General features: G+C 45.3%; 1 protein-coding gene across 7 annotated transcripts in view; it reads left to right on the top strand.

Moving 5' to 3' along the window:
• The window catches only part of EP300 (E1A binding protein p300), a 72207-nt gene extending 52574 nt beyond the window's left edge, over positions 1-19633 (top strand). For 3 of the 7 annotated variants that reach the window (XM_056523734.1, XM_056523735.1, XM_056523736.1), the window contains 10 exons: positions 343-420; positions 2005-2072; positions 2156-2306; positions 6403-6549; positions 7837-7950; positions 8039-8204; positions 9591-9755; positions 10349-10510; positions 13895-14176; positions 15469-19632. In XM_056523734.1, the coding sequence (XP_056379709.1) occupies positions 343-420; positions 2005-2072; positions 2156-2306; positions 6403-6549; positions 7837-7950; positions 8039-8204; positions 9591-9755; positions 10349-10510; positions 13895-14176; positions 15469-17694 (3559 nt within the window). In that variant the 3' untranslated portion in view covers positions 17695-19632. Of the gene's footprint in view, positions 1-342; positions 421-2004; positions 2073-2155; positions 2307-6402; positions 6550-7836; positions 7951-8038; positions 8205-9590; positions 9756-10348; positions 10511-13894; positions 14177-15468 lie in introns of all 7 variants that reach the window. The other 4 variants (XM_056523739.1, XM_056523737.1, XM_056523738.1 and 1 more) reach the window with 2 other exon arrangements.
• Positions 19634-20105: the final 472 nt, after the last annotated feature.

The raw sequence follows: 20105 nt of genomic DNA, 5'->3' as shown, positions 1-20105 counted from the left end.
CTATATGGCTTGCTTTAGGAAAGGTAGGTCATTATTTTGTGCGTAGGAACACTGGCGGCGTAGTGTGTGTCAATTGCTGTGCACTACAGTTTTCATGCACTTGGAGGCGCAGCGAAATTGTGGTGCAGCAGCCATAGTTAATGTGAACTTTTGGTATTTTTAATGTGAAGTTTTTTCTTCTTAGAAATTGTGCTGCTGAAGTGCAGAAATGTTTTAAGGGCTCGGCTGTCAGGGCTTATATTCACATCTCTGCAACAGACAAGTTTAGACCTCTTTATGTCTATGCAACAAAACCTCTCTTGAGATGAAGCTGATGTATAACTATGGATCTTCTAATTTTAGGTTAGTGGAATGCTTGGAATGTGGTCGGAAAATGCACCAAATTTGTGTCCTACACAATGACACCATTTGGCCAACGGGGTGAGTTCTCTCTTCACATAGTTTTAGGTTGTCAATGGGAAAATGTAACTGCTGCATGTCCAGAATACAAGATTACATTTCTGAGGTAAAAAATAAATAAAATAAAAATCTTCTAAAAACATACATAATGCTTATCTCGTATGAGGTATGGGCATTTGTCCCATATGGGATTGAGCTTCAGGGATTGTTTTATGTATCTACTGCTGTCACCTTTTCACTGTAATCCTATCCAATGAATAGGCCCACGATGGGTTTTTCCCTGGAAATACCATTTAAAGGGTACCTCTCATCAAAAAAACTTTTGATATATTATAGATTAATGTATGCAGAATAACTTTACAATTGCATGTTATTAAAAAATATGCTTCTTTCTATTTAATTTTCCACTTTGAAGAAATGACCACTAGGGGTCTCCCTACCAGTCCCGGCAGCAAGCATTTCAGACTCATGCTGGAGTCCTAAACACTACGAGCTGCCAGTCTGCTTTGTTCACAAAGGAGAACACTCAGAGCTGCCAGCCTGCTTTGTTCACAGCCTGTTTGGCTGTGAACAAAGCAGGCTGGCAGCTCTGAGTGTTTAGGACTCCAGCATGAGTCAGAAATTCTTGCTGACAGGACTGATCGGGAAAAATACAATAGAAAGAAGCATATTTTCCACTAACGTGCTATTGGAAAGTTATTCAACATTCATTAATCTAAAATATATCAAAAGTTTATTTGAGAGGTACCCTTTAAGTCACTACGATCACATACAGGAAATGCTGGGGGTAACACATACAATACTTATAGCCCTGGGAACCTGCAAGTTAGTTAAAACGCACATTTTATTTTTTAAAAAGGGACCCTGAGGTCACTGTATGATACTTGTTAAACAATACCGCGGGTAGGGCTGGGCGGTATGGCCAAATGTGTATCGCGGTATTTTTGTAACTTATGGCGGTTCCACGGTGTATAATGGTATCTCTTATAATTAATTGGGGAGAGGGGGGGCAGAACAGCGCTCGCGGGTCACATATGATTAGTTCCCCGATGGGTACAGTGCAGCGCTGGGCTGATAATTCATTCATTCCTGAAGGGGAGGGGCCAAACTGGTATTACAATATGGGTCAAAATTCATATCGTGCAGCAAAACTATTTCGGTATTCGGTATGAACCGGTATACCGCCCAGCCCTAACTGCGGGTCCATCTCTTCTTACCTATTGCCCTGCAGTGCTGATCTGAAAGAAGGCAAAAAAGACAGTTTTTCTTTTATGACCCCAAATATGACATTTCTGCACCAGTAATACATAAACTATATTGGGTAATATTACTTTTAAATGACATTCCCTTGATAACTTTCTCATGCAGAGTTCCATAGTTCTCACTGTTCTGTGCTGGTGTGGAAACAAGTGGCCACTGTATTATAGATATAGTCCTGGGGATTAATAGAGACGAGATCTCTGCATTAACTTTATATGTACAGGATTACAGTTATAAAGTCAGATTTTGTAAGGTAGCTAAGCCTTTTAAGTTGACTCTTACTGTTATATTTTTTTAATTTTTTATTCTGTTTTATAAAATTGTGATTTCTTTTCCAAACTGCAGTTTTGTGTGTGACGGCTGCTTAAAGAAAACTGGCCGGACCAGAAAAGAGAACAAGTTTTCTGCAAAACGTAAGTGGTTGAGAGGAAACCCTGATAGCGCTGCCTGATGCTTGGCATTGCATTAATTTCACATTTACAAACTCTCTCTACAGGGCTCCCAACTACAAGATTGGGCACCTTTTTGGAGAATCGTGTCAACGAATATCTGCGAAGACAAGCAAATACTGAGGCTGGAGAAGTGTCAGTGCGTGTCGTTCATGCGTCTGATAAAACAGTCGAAGTAAAGCCCGGGATGAAGGCAAAGTAAGTACTGGACAGAAGCTGGGGGTTAACAATTTGCTTACATGTAGCCTCTTTCTGTATCCCACAGTGTGGGGGACTTTTTGGGTTGTGTTCTAAAATTATATTCAAAAGTTATGCCAACTCTAGATGTTTGCAAAAATGTTAGGTTGGCTCATGATGGCCTTTATTGGCAGAATTGAATAAGTGAGACTGATCACTGGGTGTCCTTATGCTGTAAACCCTATTCAGGGGATTGTGTTCCCTTTAGAGCAGAGCAACTAGACAGTTCATCTTGCCTCTACTTTCAATGTCTGCGACTGATAGATTTTGAGGACAGTAATGGGGCGATCACTGTCCACCCCATAGCAATTAAATTTAAAAACACTGACCATGCTTGGCTACCACTAAGAAACTTTTCTCGGTCGATTTGTCTACAGCACCCTGTGTGGTGATGATTCCTATGCCAGATAGCCAGACTGTGTCTGCATGGCTTTCTACTCCACCAGGTCACCTTCCCCATTCTTGCCGCTCCCGCGGTTACAGTCCGGTTACTCATTTTCCAGGTGAAGTTCCAAAGAGAGTCTCGGTGGTTTCATGAGATCTCTCCTTTTCTTGCTGGCTGTCTGACTTACTAGTGCTTATGTCCGACCCTAGGACCCCTCCTTTTAATCATCCCTCTGATAAGCGCATTGAACATTTGACGAAATTTGCTTTTGAGACGGCAGGTTCAGCTTTGGCTTCAGCCTTTGTCTCTACTTGGGTGTCCAAGGCCCTTTTTGATTTGGGCCGGTCAGTTGCGTCAGGGGATTTTAGCGGGTGCATCCCCCGGAGATTTGGCAGATCTAGCTCAGCACATTGCCAGTGCAGGAGACTACCTCTGCTCGGCCTTCTTCGAGTCGGCTCGCTGCGCTGCCTTTACCTCGAGCAATCTAGTGGCTCTTCGGCGCTCCATGTGGCTTAAGGCTTGGAATGTCGATGCAGCCTCTAAGCTTTCCTTACTGAGCTTCCCTTTGTGGGGTCTCGTCTCTTTGGCAAGCACCTAGATGAGATCATCTCTGAGTCTACTGGGGGCAAGAGTTCTCATTTGCCCCAATATCGGACTCGCCACGGAAGACTTCTTTTCGCTCCTTTTCGTTTCTCGGGTCACTCACACAAACCGGCGACCTCACCGGATAGGAGGGGGCCGTCCTTCAAGTCTCGCCCCTCCTGGAATTGGGGCCCCTGCTCCAACCGCCCCTCTTCCAAGTCCGGGACTCGCAAGCCTCCTATTGCCTGAGGGTGCGCCCCCATCCGAGTCTTCACACTCAGGTGGGTGGTCGTCTGTCCCTCTTTAGGGACGTTTGGCTGGCGCACGTTTAGGATGCTTGGGTTCGTCAGGTCATGTCCTATTGCCATCGAAATCGAATTCTCTTCTATTCCCCCGGGATAATTTTTTCAGATACTGCCCCCCCCCCCTCGGTCTCCCGCTTTTCAGGTGGACCTTCACACCCTCCTGTTCCAGTGCGTGATCGTGCCTGGTGTTTTTCAGGGTTCTACTCCTATCTTTTCGTAGTTCCCAAGAAGGGCGGCACTGTTCGGCCCATTCTCGACTTGAAGCTTCTAAAACATCATGTACTGCTGCAACACTTCCGGATGGAATCCCTGCGGTCAGTTGTCTCCTCCATGCATCCGGGGGAATTCCTCTCTTCCGTGGACATACAGGACGCCAATTTGCACATTCCTATCTTCCTGGCCACCCAGCATTTTCTCAGGTTCACGGTTCCTGCGGGTCATTTTCAGTTTGTCGCCCTGCCGTTCGGGCTGGCGACTGCACCACAAGTCTTCACGAAGATGCTGGCGGCAGTCGTGGCTGTCCTCCGCTCTCGCGGTGTCTCCGTCCTACCCTGTCTGGGCGACCTTCTCATCAAGGTGCCCTCCCTGGAGCAGAATTGGGTCATTCTCAACATCACTCTGCAGAAACTCTAGTTTCGGTTGGATTATCAACTGTGAGAAATCCAACCTGTCTCCATCCCAATCTCTCACTATTCCCGGGATCTGCTTCGATGCAGCGGCGGCTCGATTCACTCTTCCGGAGGGCAAGCTCCGGGAGCTGTTGGGAATTTGCTTACTTCGGTGGCCGGGTCTGATTTCTGTCCGTCCGTGCTTGCATGTCTGTTCTGGGCAGGATGGTGGCTTCCATGAAGGCAGTTCTCGTTGCTCAATTTCGGTACCGTCCCCTCCAGTGGCCCATCCTCTCTGTGGGACAAATCCCCCCTCTCCACCACGGGATCAGGCTTCTGCTCAGAGTTCACCACTCCCTCCTTTGGTGGCTTTGGTCTCCTCTCCTCCGGGCTGCTCCTTACTGCCTCTCCGTTGGCATGTTCTGACCACGGATGTGAGTCTCCTCGGATGTGGTGGTGGTGGGAGGGGAGGGGGGGGTGTTGTCTTTTGGGACAAAATGGTCCAGGGCTGTTGGACCCCTTCGGAGCCCGGCCTACCCATCAATGTTCTAGAGCACCGTGCGATCTTCCTGTGCCTTCTTCACTTGAGTTGCTGCGGGGTCTTCCGGAACGGGTGCAGACGGACAACGCCACAGCCGTGGCATACATCAATCACCAGGACCGCAATCGCAGCTCAGCGGCCATGAGGGAAGTGTTGAAGTCCTCCTCTCTTGGGTGGAACTTCACGTTCCAGTCATATCAGCGGTTCACATTCCCGTGATCGACAATTGGGAAGCGGACTTTCTAAGTCGCTCCACCACTGGCGAGTGGTCCCTTCACCCAGAGGTCTATGCTCAGATCTGTCACTGCTGGGGAACTCCAGACGTGAATCTCTTCGCGTCCCGCTGGAACAGGAAAGGCCCTTGCTTAGTTTCCAGGTCGCGGGATCCCCTGGCCCTGGCAGTGGATGCCCTCATGGTTCCTTGGACCCCCTTCACTCTCCCCTACCTCTTCCCTCCTCTTCCAGTTCTTCCCAGGGTCATCTAGAAGCTTAAGGCGGAGGGTGTCTCGGCGATCCTGGTGGCTCCGGATTGGCCTTGTTGCGTGTGGTACATGGACGTGGTCAGTCTCTTGGCAGATGTTCCCTTCCATCTTCCGGATCGTCCCGACCTCTTTATGTCCTCTCTGCCACCCCAGTTCACTTCTGCTGCGTTTGACTGCGTGGCGGTTGAAACCGCGATTTTGAGGGCGCGCAATTCTCTACCCGTGTGATCCGGACCATGCTCGGTATCCTGAAGCCCTTGTCCGCCAGGATATACCACTGTACCTGTTGGGCATATTTCTGTTGGTGTGAGGCTCGTTCTCTCTCTCCCACCTTTTTTTCCATGCCAAATCTCTTGGCCTTTTTGCAATCGGGCCTGGAAACGCGCCTTGCCCTCAGTTCCATCAAGGTGCAGGTTTCGGCACTTTGTTTTTTTCCAACGCCCCATTGCTGCCAACTTTCATTTGTGCACTTTTTTACAGGGCATGGCTCACGAGGTCTCTGTTCCGGTCCCCCACTGCACTTTGGAACCTCAACCTCGTTTTGGATGCTCTGCAGGGCACTCAATTTTAGCCTTTTGGGCAGGTTTCCCTTCGATTCCTTTCCTGGAAGGTGACATTCCTTGTCCCCATCATGTCAGGTTGCTGTGTGTCTGAGTTGGCTGCCCTCTCTTGCTGTTCCCCTTTTCTGGTGCTTCACCAAGACAAGGTGGTCCTACGACGGTACTCTCCTTTTAACCCAAGGTTGTGACTTAATTTCACTTGAACGAGGAGATAGTGTTGCCTTCTTTCTGCTCGTCCCCTTCTCATGCGCGGGAACGCCGGCTTCACAAGCTGGTTCGAGCGGTTGGGACCTACTTGTTGGTCACTTCCTACTTCCGGAGGTTTGATTCTTTTGTTTTTTCTTCCTGATGGGAGACGCAAGGGGCTCCCGGCTTCCAAGGCCATCTCCCGCTGGATATGCTCTGGACTATTGATAGGATTCAGATTATTGGGCAGACTAGATGGGCCAAATGATTACAAGAAATTGTAATAAATACTTCAATATTTGCAATAGTTGTGTTGATACTTGAAATGTCAGCATGCAGTTTACTTAATAAATGTTCACCTGAATACTTCAGAGAAGGCTTAAATGTAACGTTTGATGTGTATTTTAGGTTTGTGGACACTGGAGAAATGGCAGAATCCTTTCCTTATCGGACAAAAGCCTTATTTGCCTTCGAAGAAGTGGATGGTGCAGAATTGTGCTTCTTTGGCATGCATGTACAGGAATATGGCTCTGATTGTCCACAACCCAACCAGAGGTAGGTATCAATAACAGATCGGATCTAAATGATTACTTAATGTCTGACAATGGAGCGCTCAGGGCAAGGACAGGATGCAAAACTAATTCAAGCGTAATTTAAGGTGGCTGGCTACAAGATACTGTTAAACTAAAAGTGCAATCCTGTTGCCTGAGGTTAGTGCTGAAACTCATGTCATCAGACGGACTGCTGGGCATCCCACTTTAAAGGGGAACTCCGGTGGAAATTTTTTTTTTTTTTCAAATCAACTGGTGCAAGAAAGTTAAACATATTTGGAAATCACTTCTATTTAAAAATCTTAACCCATCTAATACTTATCAGCTGCTGTATATACTACAGAGAAATGTGTGAAGTTTTTTCCAGCCTGACCAGAGTGCTCTCTGCTGACACCTCTGTCCGTGTCAGGAACTGTCCAGAGCAGGAGAGGTTTTCTATGGGGATATGATTCTAATCTGGACAGTTTCTGACACGGAGAGAGCTGTCAGCAGAGAGCACTGTTGTCACACTGGAAAGAAATTAACAAATGTCTCTGTATTATATAGCAGCTAATAAGTACTGGAAGGATTAAGATTTTTTTAATAGAAGTAATTTACAAATCTCTTTTAACTTTTAGGCACCAGTTGATTGAAATCCTTTCTTTTCTACTTGTTTCCACCGGAGTTCCCCCTTGTCAAGCGTGGTCCTACTCAGTGATTGACAGTACTCTTAATACACAAATAGCTGTCAGTCACTAAGTAAGGACGGCCCACTTGACTACTTAGCCCAGAATGGAGATTTGCATGAATAGAAGACATGTTATCCTGGAACTACTTTCACAAAGTTATATATAAATCTTTAAGGTGACCTGCCCTTTAAAATAAATGAATAAAATAACTAAATATTAAGGTTGGTTCCCAGTTTAAAAACAACAAACTATTTAATAGTTTTGGTGGCAGCCAAGATTGACTGACTGCCACCAAACACCACTGCATAGGTGACAATGGTGTTTTTACTCCAAAAGAGAATAAATCTATTTATTATGCTGGATAATGGACTATCTTTTAGTCAGAAAATAAAACAAATATTGGTCAAACCTCACTCATATAAAAAATAAAAAAAAAGTTTCCCTTCCTGCGCTGTAAAGGGGTCGCGGTTACAAATGTTTGAAAGATACAATAAAGGTTCAGTTTTAATGATAAATTTGTGTTCTCCCACTCTTTTTGGGGACCTTACCCCCGGCTATCAATATGTATATGTTGGTATACTTTTAGATCTCTTTATTTATTTGTTTCCTGTTTTGTCTTTTAGGCGAGTATACATTTCCTATCTGGATAGTGTTCACTTTTTTCGGCCAAGGCATCTAAGAACGGCGGTCTACCATGAAATCCTAATTGGCTACTTGGAGTATGTGAAGAGACTTGGGTAAGTGCCACAGCCTGTGTTAAGTCAGTCACCTTACCAGGTAAAATGGTAGTCCTACATGACCAACCTATTTCCCGTCTTCTGCCAGGTACACAACAGGGCATATATGGGCCTGTCCTCCTAGTGAGGGCGATGACTACATCTTCCACTGTCACCCCATGGACCAGAAGATACCAAAACCCAAACGCCTACAAGAATGGTACAAGAAGATGTTGGACAAGTCTGTGTCAGAGCGCATCGTTCATGACTACAAGGTCTGTGTGGCTTGTTGAGAAAATGGGAATCGGATTGCAGGCTTTTTAATTCGGATATAAAATTTTTAGGGGGAGTTTGATAGCAGGAGAAAGAAGCATTTTTTATACCCCCCCAAACTATTGATCGTCGTAAAATTTGTTCAAATGCCATTACCTATTAAGTGTTTCCCAACTAGGGTGCCTCCAGCTGTGGCCAAACTACAACTCCCAGCATGCCCAGACAGCCTTCGGCTGTCTGGGCATGCTGGGAGTTGTAGTTTGGCAACAGTTGGAGGCACCCTAGTTGGGAAACACTGCCCTATTTAATAGGATGTTGTAAAGTATATAGATATGTTTTAATAGTTCCCTACAAAGTTTTTTATTTACCGTATTTATCGGGGTATAACACGCACCCTCATTTTACCAAGGATATTTGGGTAAAAAAAAGTTTTTTACCCAAATATCCTTGGTAAAATTAGGGTGCATTCGTATACCCCGATTAACTGTTTCTGACCCCGCAGAAGCCCCCAGGAAAGGCAGGGGGAGAGAGGCCGTCGCTGCCCGCTTCTCTCCCCCTGCCTTTCCTGGGGTCTAGAGCCCTGTTGCCGCCGCTTCTCTCCCCCTGCTATCGGCGCCGCTGCCCCTTCTCTCTCCCTGGCTGTCGGCGCCGGTAATGGGGCAGCGGCGCCGACAGGGGGAGAGTAGGGGCAGCGGCCCCATTGCCTCCCCCATTCCCGCTTGTATAATTACCTGTTGCCGGGGTCGGGTCCACGCTGCTTCAGGCCTCTGGTGTGCGTCCCCTGCGTCGTTGCTATGCGCTGCGAGACGCAATGACGAGTGACGTCACTCGTCATTGCGTCTCGCAGTGCATAGCAACGACGCAGGGGACGCACACCGGAGGCCTGAAGCAGCGTGGATCCGACCCTGGCAACAGGTAATTATACAAGCGGGAATGGGGGGGGGGGGGGGCAGCGGCGCCGGCAATGGGTGCCGCTTCCCCTTCTCTCCCCCGTCTGTCGGCGCCGCTGCCCCAATGCCGGCGCCGCTTCTCTCCCCCTGGCTATCGGCGCCTGCAATGGGGCAGCGGCACCGATAGCCAGGGGGAGAGAAGCGTCGGCAGCAGGGCTCTAGACCCCAGGACAGGCAGGGGCAGAGAAGACGGCAGGTCTCTGCCCCTGCAAAAGCCGCTGCAGTTCATTGATTTAAAGCGCCCGCTTATCGGCGTATAACACTTAAAAAATGCGTGTTATACGCCGATAAATACGGTAGATATAATTTTTTTTTTTTTTTTTTTTTATAAAATATCATTGTTAGAACAGACTCCTAGAAATCGTTCAGTAACATCACCTTTTAGATACTTTTTGTGCATCTTGTGTAACTTCCATCACATTTGTTTTCCCCAAACAGGATATTTTTAAGCAGGCAACAGAGGACAGGCTGACAAGCGCAAAGGAGTTGCCATATTTTGAAGGCGACTTCTGGCCAAATGTTCTAGAAGAAAGTATTAAAGAGTTAGAACAGGAGGAGGAAGAAAGAAAGCGGGAAGAAAATACCGGCAGTGAAAGCATTGAGGTAAATGCAGGTTCCTTTTTAAACTACAAGTTCATAAACTTAAATATATCTTTATATTTATATATATATAATATATTTATATATATATATATATATATATATATATATATATATATATATATATATATATATATATATATATATATATATCTCGATCTCTCTTCTATAAATCATTATAGAGTATGTATATGCTTATTTTTAGCTTTTGGTGTTTTTTGGCAGTCTGTAAAGACTATATTTTCTAAAATTTTTAATATTCTAGGTGCAGTATTAAAAGGTTTTCCCTTTTTTGTTTTCGTTGTTAAAAAAGAGAAAGGGGAAGATGCAAGTGGCACCGGAAGCACGATGGCTGCATCTTCCGGTCATCTCTCCCTTTTGTGCAGCTTCCATACTGGTGATAATGGGGGTCCTAGCAGTGGAGCCCTCAGCAATAAGACATTTATCACCTATGCTGTGGAAAGGTGATAAATGTGTTTTGCTGGAAAACATCTTGTGTCTGAAAACTTTATTAAAATGTTGTTGTTGTTTTTTTTTTTTTTTAACCACTAATTGGCAGAAAATATAAAAATTTTCTTTATTTTCTATTCAATAAGGTTGGAAAAGGTGATAGCAAAAACGCTAAGAAGAAGAACAATAAAAAGACCAGTAAGAACAAGAGCAGTTTAAGTCGAGGAAGTAAGAAGAAACCTGGAATGCCTAACGTTTCCAATGATTTGTCTCAGAAACTGTATGCGACTATGGAGAAACACAAAGAGGTGGGTGGTTCATCAAGCTGACACCGATATAATGCAGGTCATGTACTACAGATATATAGATAAAAAAATATATATGCGCGCGCGCACACAGGAGCGGACAAACCATATGTGCAGCAGGTTCAACTGCACAAGGGCCCAGCAAGTAAGGGGGCCCACCGCCAGTGGCATAGCTATAGAGGTATCTGTACGCTGGGCCCGGGCCTTGAGAGGGAGCCCCCCAGCCCCCCCCCCTCCCCCCCCCCAATTAGTGTAACTGTCGCTCTAAGAGCAGAGGGGCTGGTTGGAGTAGACGTGCCCCGCACAGGCAGGAAGTTAGCTCCAAGCCCTCTGACCTGTCCCTGCATCAGGCCGTGCTTCATCCCCCGATAACTTCATGAGGAACAACTGCCTCAGCTCCTCTTCATCCCCGGCATCATGTGGCCCCTGTCTCGGATTACATGGCATCCCCGGTGAGTTGAGGGCCGTGGGCTGTGTGAACAGTAGGTAACTTTATAAAGATGAGCGGGTTAGGGCTTTGCAAGTTTGCAGTGTTTCTCAACAAAAGTACCTACATGTTGCAAGACTACAACTCCCAGCATGCCAGGACAGCCTTTGGCTGTCCAGGCATGCTGGGAGTTAGACACAAAAAGGGAGTGCTGGGAGTTGTAGTTTTGCAACAGCTGGAGACACACTGGTTGGTAAACACTATGATATATAGATAGGTAGACTGGGCATAGATCAGTGATTCACTACCATGGTGCCTCCAGCTGTTGCAAAACTACAGTCCAGACATGCTGGGAGTTGTAGTTTTGCAATAGCTGGAGACACCCTGGTTGGAAAACACTGATCTATGTCCTATCAATCTCATATCTATCGATCTCTCATATCGATCTATCTACCTAAGGATAGGGGCAGGATGGGGTGAATGGAAGGTGGAGGGGTTAATGGGTGCAGGGGAGTAGTGGAAGCATGGGGGTGAATGGAAGAAGGGGTAGGATGGGGAGAATGGAAGGAGCAGGGGGTAATGGAAGTGGAGGGGGTGAATGGAAGCAGGGGCAGGAGGGGTGAATGGAAGAAAGAGCAGGGGGGGGGCAATGGAAGCATGAGGGGGGGGGGTAATAGAAGTGGATGGGCAGGATGAGGTGAATGCAAGGAGCAGGGGGTTAATGGAAGCAGGAGGGGTAATGAGAGCGGGGGGGGTTCCTGAACAATAGACATATGGGGGGCAGGCACATTCTTTGCACAGGGGCCCTCTGCTGTCTGTGTCCGCCCCTGCACACACACTGTCTCATGGCCGTAAATGTTGGCATCCCTGAAATTTTTCTAGAAATTTAAGTATTTCTCACAGAAAAGGATTGCAGTAACACATGTTTTGCTGTACACATGTTTATTCCCTTTGTGTGTATTGGAACTAAACCAAAAAAGGAGTAAAAAAGCAAATTGGACATAATGTCACACCAAACTCCAAAAATGGGCTGGACAAAATTATTGCCACCCTTTCAAAGTTGTGGAAAAATAGGATTGTTTCAAGCATGTGATGCTCCTCTAAACTCACCTGGGGCAAGTAACAGGTGTGGGCAATATAAAAATCACACCTGAAAGCAGATAAAAAGGAGAGAAGTTCACTTAGTCTTGTGTGTCTGTGTGTACCACACTAAGCATGGACAACAGAAAGAGAAGAGAACTGTCTGAGGACTTGAGAACCAAAATTGTGGAAAATATCAACAATCTCAAGGTTACAAGTCCATCTCCAGAGATCTAGATTTGTCTTTGTCCACAGTGCGCAACATTATCAAGAAGTTTGCAACCCATGGCACTGTAGCTAATCTCCCTGGGCGTGGACGGAAGAGAAAAATTGATGATAAGTGTCAATGCAGGATAGTCCGGATGGTGGATAAGCAGCCCCAAACAAGTTCCAAAGATATTCAAGCTGTCCTGCAGGCTCAGGGAGCATCAGTGTCAGCGCGAACTATCCGTCGAAATGAAACGCTATGGCAGGAGACACAGGAGGACCCCACTGTTGACACAGACATAAAGCAAGACTACATTTTGCCAAAATGAACTTGAGTAACCAAAATCCTTCTGGGAAAATGTCTTGTGGACAGAGGAGACCAAGATAGAGCTTTTTGGCAAAGCACATCATTCTACTGTTTACTGAAAACGAAATGAGGCCTACAAAGAAAAGAACACAGTACCTACAGTGAAATATGGTGGAGGTTCAATGATGTTTTGGGGTTGTTTTGTTGCCTCTGGCACTGGGGGCCTTGAATGTGTACAAGGCATCATGAAATCGGAGGATTACCAACAGATTTTGGGTCGCGCTATACAGCCCAGTGTCAGAAAGCTGGGTTTGAATCAGGGATCTAGGGTCTTCCAGCAGGACAATGACCCCAAACATAGTCAAAAAGCCCCCAGAAATGGATGGCAACAAAGTGCTGGAGAGTTCTGAAGTGGCAACAATGAGTCCAGATCTAATCCCATTGAACATCTGTGGATAAGGGACTTGCAGCAGTTTTGCAAAGGAAGAGTGGTCAAACATTCTCGCTGAGAGGTGTAAGAAGCTTATTGATGGTTATAGGAAGCGACTGATGTCATTTCCAGCCCATTTTTGGAGTTTGGTGACATTATGTCCAATTTGCTTTTTTTTCCCTCCCTTTTTTGGTTTAGTTCCAATACACACAAAGCAAATAAGCCATGACTGTGTGTATAATTATAGAGAGAGAGAATTATTGTGATATATATATATATATATATATATATATATATATATATATATATATATATATAATATTTAAATATATTATATATATAAATAATATATAATGTAGAAAAGACGCAACGTCTGAACTGGAGAGCGTGTATGTTGCTGCCGGCTGTCACAGGTGCAGAATCAGGTGGTGCCACAAGAATAGACCTACAATCAGTGTAATGCAGAAGCAAGAGACTCGGCAACTCACCATTTCTTGCAGAAATCACGTTCCTTTATTCCAAAAGGTAAGACGGATAACACATTAAGGCAGGGGAGGGCAGCAGAAGAGGCAGGGGGTGCGGGTAGGACTGCACGGTTTCGTGCCAGGTTGGCACTTCTTCAAGCTACGCCTCTTCTGCTGCCCTCCCCTGCCTTAATGTGTTATCAGTCTTACCTTTTGGAATAAAGGAACGTGATTTCTGCAAGAAATGGTGAGTTGCCGAGTCTCTCTTGCTTCTGCATTACTCTTATATAGACAATTATATTTTTACCCTAAAAGTGTTTCTCAACCAGTGTGCCTCCAGCTGTTGCTATATTACAACAGCTGGAGGTACACTGGTTGGGAAACGCTGTCCTATAGCTTTAAACTAGTTCTCATTTGTTCAGAATTTTATCATTATTCTTAATTTTTACTGTAATTTTTTTTATTTTTATAGGTCTTTTTTGTTATCCGTCTGATCGCTGCCCCCACTGCCAACACTCTTCCCCCAATTGTGGAACCAGATCCCCTAATCCCTTGTGACTTGATGGATGGACGGGATGCCTTCCTAACTCTGGCCAGGGACAAACACCTAGAGTTCTCTTCTCTACGTAGAGCCAAATGGTCGACAATGTGCATGTTAGTGGAACTTCACACCCAGAGCCAGGACCGCTTTGTTTACACCTGCAATGAATGCAAGCATCATGTGGAAACCAGATGGCACTGCACGGTTTGTGAGGTAAGCTTGCGGTATTATTACTTATTACAATTTTATTGCCTGTACCAAGATCAGCGTAAAAAGGGCCTGATACATAGTTATGCTTTTAAGACGTACAATTTCTTGTGCCCAGTGCACGGCTGATGTAGAATTTAATTGTAATGTAAATAGTTTGATCAGAGGGTGTGTGTCCTTAAGTTAATTAAAATAAAGGAAAATAAAAAGTGAAAAAATAAATTAAATATTGTATAAAAGATGTATGGATTATAGAGATGTACACTGCTCAAAAAAGGAACACTGAAACAACACAGTGTAACTCCAAGTCAATCCCACTGTCCACTCAGGAAGCAACACTGATTGACAATCAATTTCACATGCTGTTGTGCAAATGGAACAGACAACAGGTGGAAATTATGGGAAATTAGCAAGACACCCCCCAATAAAGGAGTGGTTCTGCAGGTGGTGACCACAGACCACTTAGTTCCTATGCTTCCTGGCTGATGTTTTGGTCACTTTTGAATGCTGGCGGTGCTTTCACTCTAGTGGTAGCATGAGACGGAGTCTACAACCCACACCACTGTCTCAGATAGTGCAGCTCATCCAGGATAGCACATCAATGCGAGCTGTGGCAAGAAGGTTTGCTGTGTCTGTCAGCGTAGTGTCCAGAGCATGGAGGCGCTACCAGGAGAAAGGCCAGTACATCAGGAGACGTGGAGGAGGCTGTAGGAGGGCAACAACCCAGCAGCAGGACCACCACCTCCGTCTTTGGAGGAGCACTGCCAGAGCCCTTCAAAATGACCTCCAGCAGGCCACAAATATGCATGTGTCCACTCAAACGATCAGAAACAGACTCCATGAGTGTGGTATGAGGGCCCGACATCCACAAGTGGGGGTTGTGGCCCAATACCGTGCAGGACGTTTGGCATTTGCCAGAGAACACCAAGATTGGCAAATTTGCCACTGGCGCCCTGTGTTCTTTACAGATGAAAGCAGGTTCACACTGAGCACATGACAGACGTGATAGACTCCATATCCAGACCTCCATGGGTTGATAAATTTGATTTCCATTGATAATTTTTGTGTGATTTTGTTGTCAGCACATTCAACTATGTAAAGACGAAAGTATTTCATACGATTAGTTCATTCATTCAGATCTAGGATGTGTTATATTAGTGTTCCCTTTATTTTTTCAGCAGTGGATATATAAATGTGATACAATATATTTTTACATTTCTAATCTAATTACAAAATGTTTCAGATTCCAAGTTTTACTGATCAAGCCTTTTTTTTTTTCTTTTTTCTTTCCTATTCAGGATTACGATTTGTGCAATACTTGCTTTAGTACAAAAACCCATGAGCACAAAATGGAGAAACTTGGGCTTGGTTTGGATGATGAGAGTAACAATCAGCAATCGGCCGCAATACAAAGTCCTGGAGATTCTCGCCGACTCAGCATACAACGTTGCATCCAGTCTTTGGTTCATGCTTGCCAGTGCCGTAATGCAAACTGTTCTCTGCCATCTTGCCAGAAGATGAAAAGGGTGGTTCAGCACACAAAGGGCTGCAAACGCAAGACCAATGGCGGCTGTCCTATTTGCAAGCAACTCATTGCTCTCTGTTGCTATCATGCTAAACACTGCCAAGAGAACAAGTGCCCTGTGCCCTTCTGCCTCAATATCAAGCAGAAATTACGGCAGCAACAACTACAGCACAGACTTCAGCAAGCCCAAATGCTGCGGAGGCGTATGGCTAGCATGCAGAGAACAGGTGTAGTTGTTCCCCAGCAAGGGCTTCCCTCACCAAATTCTGCTGGCCCAACAACACCCACTGGACAGCAACCTCCAACACCACAGACCCCTCAACCTCAGTCCCAGCAATCATCGCAGCCTCAGCCACCACCACCCAATAGTATGCCTCCATATGGTATGGGACGTGCTCAGTCCTCCAGTAATATATCACAAGGCAAGGCAGCTGGACAAATGACTCCACCCACACCACCCCAGGGAGGATCGGTGCAGCAGCCTGGTCCTCCGCCTGCGGCTGTGGAGATAGCCATGCAAATTCAGCGGGCAGCAGAGACTCAAAGGCAAATGGCAAAGACTCAGATTTTCCCTAGGCCCATGATGAACTCGCACCAAATGCAACCCATGCAGCCAATGGGAATGAATCCACAGCAAGGTCCACGAGGACCCAGTCTTATGGATTCTGGAATGAATCCAGCAGGCATGCAACAGCCCCAACAGCAGCCACAACCTCCATGGGTACAAACCGGCCTTGGCCAACCCCAAGCAATGCAGCCAAACATGCAGAGAACACCTGTCATGCCTGTACAACAGGGGCAACCAATAAATATGCCTCCTGGTCAGCCAGGTATGGGACAAGTTCCTGGACCAAGCCAAGCTAAGCAAGGCACCTTGCCGCAAGCTGCACTTCAAAACCTTCTGCGCACTCTACGATCTCCCAGTTCACCAATGCAACAGCAGCAGGTACTGAATATCCTGCACTCTAATCCGCAGCTTTTGGCCGCTTTCATCAAGCAGAGAGCAGCCAAATACGCCAGCAACCAAGCCCCACAGGGTGTTGGCAACATGCCAGGAATGCCATCCCAAGTTGTGCACTCCAATGCAGGCATGCAGGGCATGAATCCGATGCAGGCAATAGGACCGCGCCCTACCATGTCCCAGCCACCTCAAGCACCTCAGCAGCAGTCACCTCAACAACAGCCACCTTCGCAAACAGGTATTGTGGGGATGAATTCACAGGGCCAACAGGTGAACATGAACCATGCTGGAATATCGTCACAGTTCCGGGAAATGATTCTTCGACGTCAACAAATGATGCATCAGCAACAACAACAGCAGCAGCAGCAGCAACAACAGCAGCAGCAGCAGCAACAACAACAACAGCAGCAACAGCAACAAGGAGCTGGTCCTGGGATGGTGAACCATAGTCAGTTTCAGCAGCACCAGGTTATGGGCGGTTATACGCAGCAGCAACGACTTCAGCACCATATGCAGATGCAACAAGGTAGCATTGCACAGATGAGCCAGGGAATTCCTGGAGATGCTGGCAATAGTTTGCAGACCTTCCAGCAGCGCCTTTTGCACCAGCAGATTGGATCTCCAGCACAGCAGAATCCAATGAGTCCACAGCAACATATGCTGCCGGGTCCTGCCCAGTCGCCCCACCTCCAAGGCCAGCAACTCCCTCCTTCATTAAGTAACCAGGTGCGGTCCCCCCAGCCCGTACCATCTCCACGTCCCCAATCCCAACCCCCTCATTCTAGCCCATCTCCTCGCATGCAGCCCCAGCCATCCCCTCATCACGTTTCTCCCCAGACAAGTTCGCCTCATCCGGGAATGGTAGGCGTAGGGCAAGGGAACCCTATGGATCAAGGACACTACGGGAGCCCGGATCCCTCAGCTATGCTGTCTCAGATGGCTGGTCTTCACGGAGGGGGAATCTCTGACCTGGGTCTGAGTGGAGACAACTCGGACCTTAATCCCAGCCTTTCACAGAGTACACTAGACATCCACTAAGACTTGGGGGGGAGGGACAGAAGGAAGTCGCACTTCCATCCTTTACATTGGCAAAAGACTACGTGTAAAAAAAAAAAATCCAGAAAAGAAAAACAAACTTATTTTCTTCTCAGACTGACTTTTTATACTGAAGAACAGCTGTGTTTCTTTTTGTGGATTGGGGAGGGTGGGAAGAAGGGCTTGTGGGTATTTTCAAAAAAAAATTTTTTTTTTTCATATTTTTTTTTTAATTCTCCAGAGACGCTGTGCTTAGGGTAAAAAAAAACAAAAAAAAACTAAAAGGCCTGCAGACAGTGGGGAGGGGCATATATTAATATTGTTATTATAATTATTACAAAGAATATATTTTCAGTGGCTGGGCCAGCCTCTTGATATCTTCCTGTTATGATGCAGAGTATTCCCTAGCTCCTTATCTTCTCCACACCTAACACATGAGTATCTGTTTTTATGTTGTGAATTATTATTTTTTTTTGGTCTTAATTTTCTTAAATTAATGAAAATGGATAAAACGTTGACTGCTTTTATTTGGTGTTAGACGGTTTCTGTATAGCCATTTTTTTCCCCCAATCCCCCCCTGTGTTACCATCCTCGTCTTCGTCATTGTCTCTAATCCACGTCAATAGAATTCTTTCACTGGCCACAAGTTGCACTCGACACAGGGCTCACACTTTTTCCAGGGGCTGTGATTTTATTACATATATACTATAATATTTTATTTATTAAAATAACCAAAATATTATATTATATCTGACTCCTTTGGTAAAGGAATCGTGAATCACAGCCGGAAAGGGTTTGTTCTTTTTTTTTTTTTTTTTGTTTTGTTATTTTTGTATGGTCAGTTGCCCTATTCCCGGGCATGGATGGTATGAAATTGGGTGAGAAAGGGACTGCTGTGCTGCGAACACAGAGGTTTTCAGAGGATGGTTTAATGTTGCTTTAAAACAGAAGAGATATAAATATATATATATATACATATATATATAAATAAATCTATATATAAATAAAATAGCCCCACCCTTCTTTTCTGTGCTGGGAGTGGATCGGGTACAAGGCATAAGAATAATGTAAATTTTTACCCCTCCCCCCCCCCCCCCCCCCCCCCTTCCCCTTTTGCCTTGTGTACCTTATCTTTACAAGAGAAGCCCAGAAAAAATATTCTGTTAAGGCAAGTATTTGCAACCTAAATGGTGTTATGTATACATGTTTCAAAGGGGCATCAAGGAAATATATTTTATTTTTTAGTATATTATTGCACCAGCCAGGTCAGATGTACTATATTTATTGGACTGTAGATTCTGGAAAAGGTTATTAGTTATTAAAACACTTTTGTTTTATTTTTTTTTATTTTTTTGGGGTTATTTTTTTTTATTACCCCCATTCATGTTACTGTAACATCAGAATAAAAGAGAACTGAGAATGCCAGTGTTCTCCATGATGCTGGTCATGACTGTTCAATCCTTTTTCTCCTTTTTGGAAAATTTGTACATGGAGAAACAGGAAAGAGACTGTCTTTCCATGTCTCCCTCCCCCCCTCCTCTTTCAATAACGTGGTGTTAAATGGTGTAAATCATGCAATGAACCGGGCTCTCCTAAATACAAGATTTAAATCACTGTACAAATTGTTGCATTTCATTTATTACTTATTGTTAAATAAACTGTGTGAGACAGATGAAAATTCTGAGTAGTCTTATTTCTACCATGGTGCAGGTATAGTCGCTGAGCAATTCCTGATTTTGTTTAATCTGATCCATAGATTTATTATACTACGCCATGGGTGGATCTCCAGCTTTGGTTACACGAACATTGCAGCCCTCAAATGAAAATTTAAGTAACTTGAACCATTGATATAAGGCAGGATGGATCCATGCTTTCATGTTGTTTACAACAAATTCTCACCCTGCCATCTGAATGTTGCAGCTGTAAGTCCTATATCTAAAAAGCACTAATACCGGCTCCCCTCTTCATATCACTGGTCTTGCCCTGTGCTGACAGGAGAGATGGAACAGATTGCTTTCAGGGCCTGTGACATCACCGTTTACAACGGAGAGAGCAGAGCTGATATGGAAGATTTCTTCGCTATGGCTAATAAAAGATTAGTGAGTTGCTTTATTATTCTTTGACAATAAACACAGGTTTATCGATTCGCTGGACAATCACTTTAAGTGTACCTGTCGTTATAAAAAACTTTCTATATAATGTAGATACCATTTATATGTATATTTGTATTATGCATTGATTTAAAAAATGTTTATTTTGTCTGTGAGGTGTCCAAATACAGGAAGTGTGGGTGAACAAGCAGGGCACTGTACACTGAAGACAAGCAGGGCTCTGTGCAACGGGGACAAGCGGGGCTCTGTGACACACTCCCGGCTCATAAGGATGATTGATAGGCCAGGAGCCTGCACAGAGCC

Source organism: Hyla sarda, chromosome 6, assembly GCF_029499605.1.
Source record: "Hyla sarda isolate aHylSar1 chromosome 6, aHylSar1.hap1, whole genome shotgun sequence".
Classification (NCBI taxonomy): Eukaryota; Metazoa; Chordata; class Amphibia; order Anura; family Hylidae; genus Hyla; species Hyla sarda.
The sequence above is the reverse complement of the archived record's forward strand: the minus strand, read 5'-3'. Positions and strand labels throughout refer to the sequence as shown.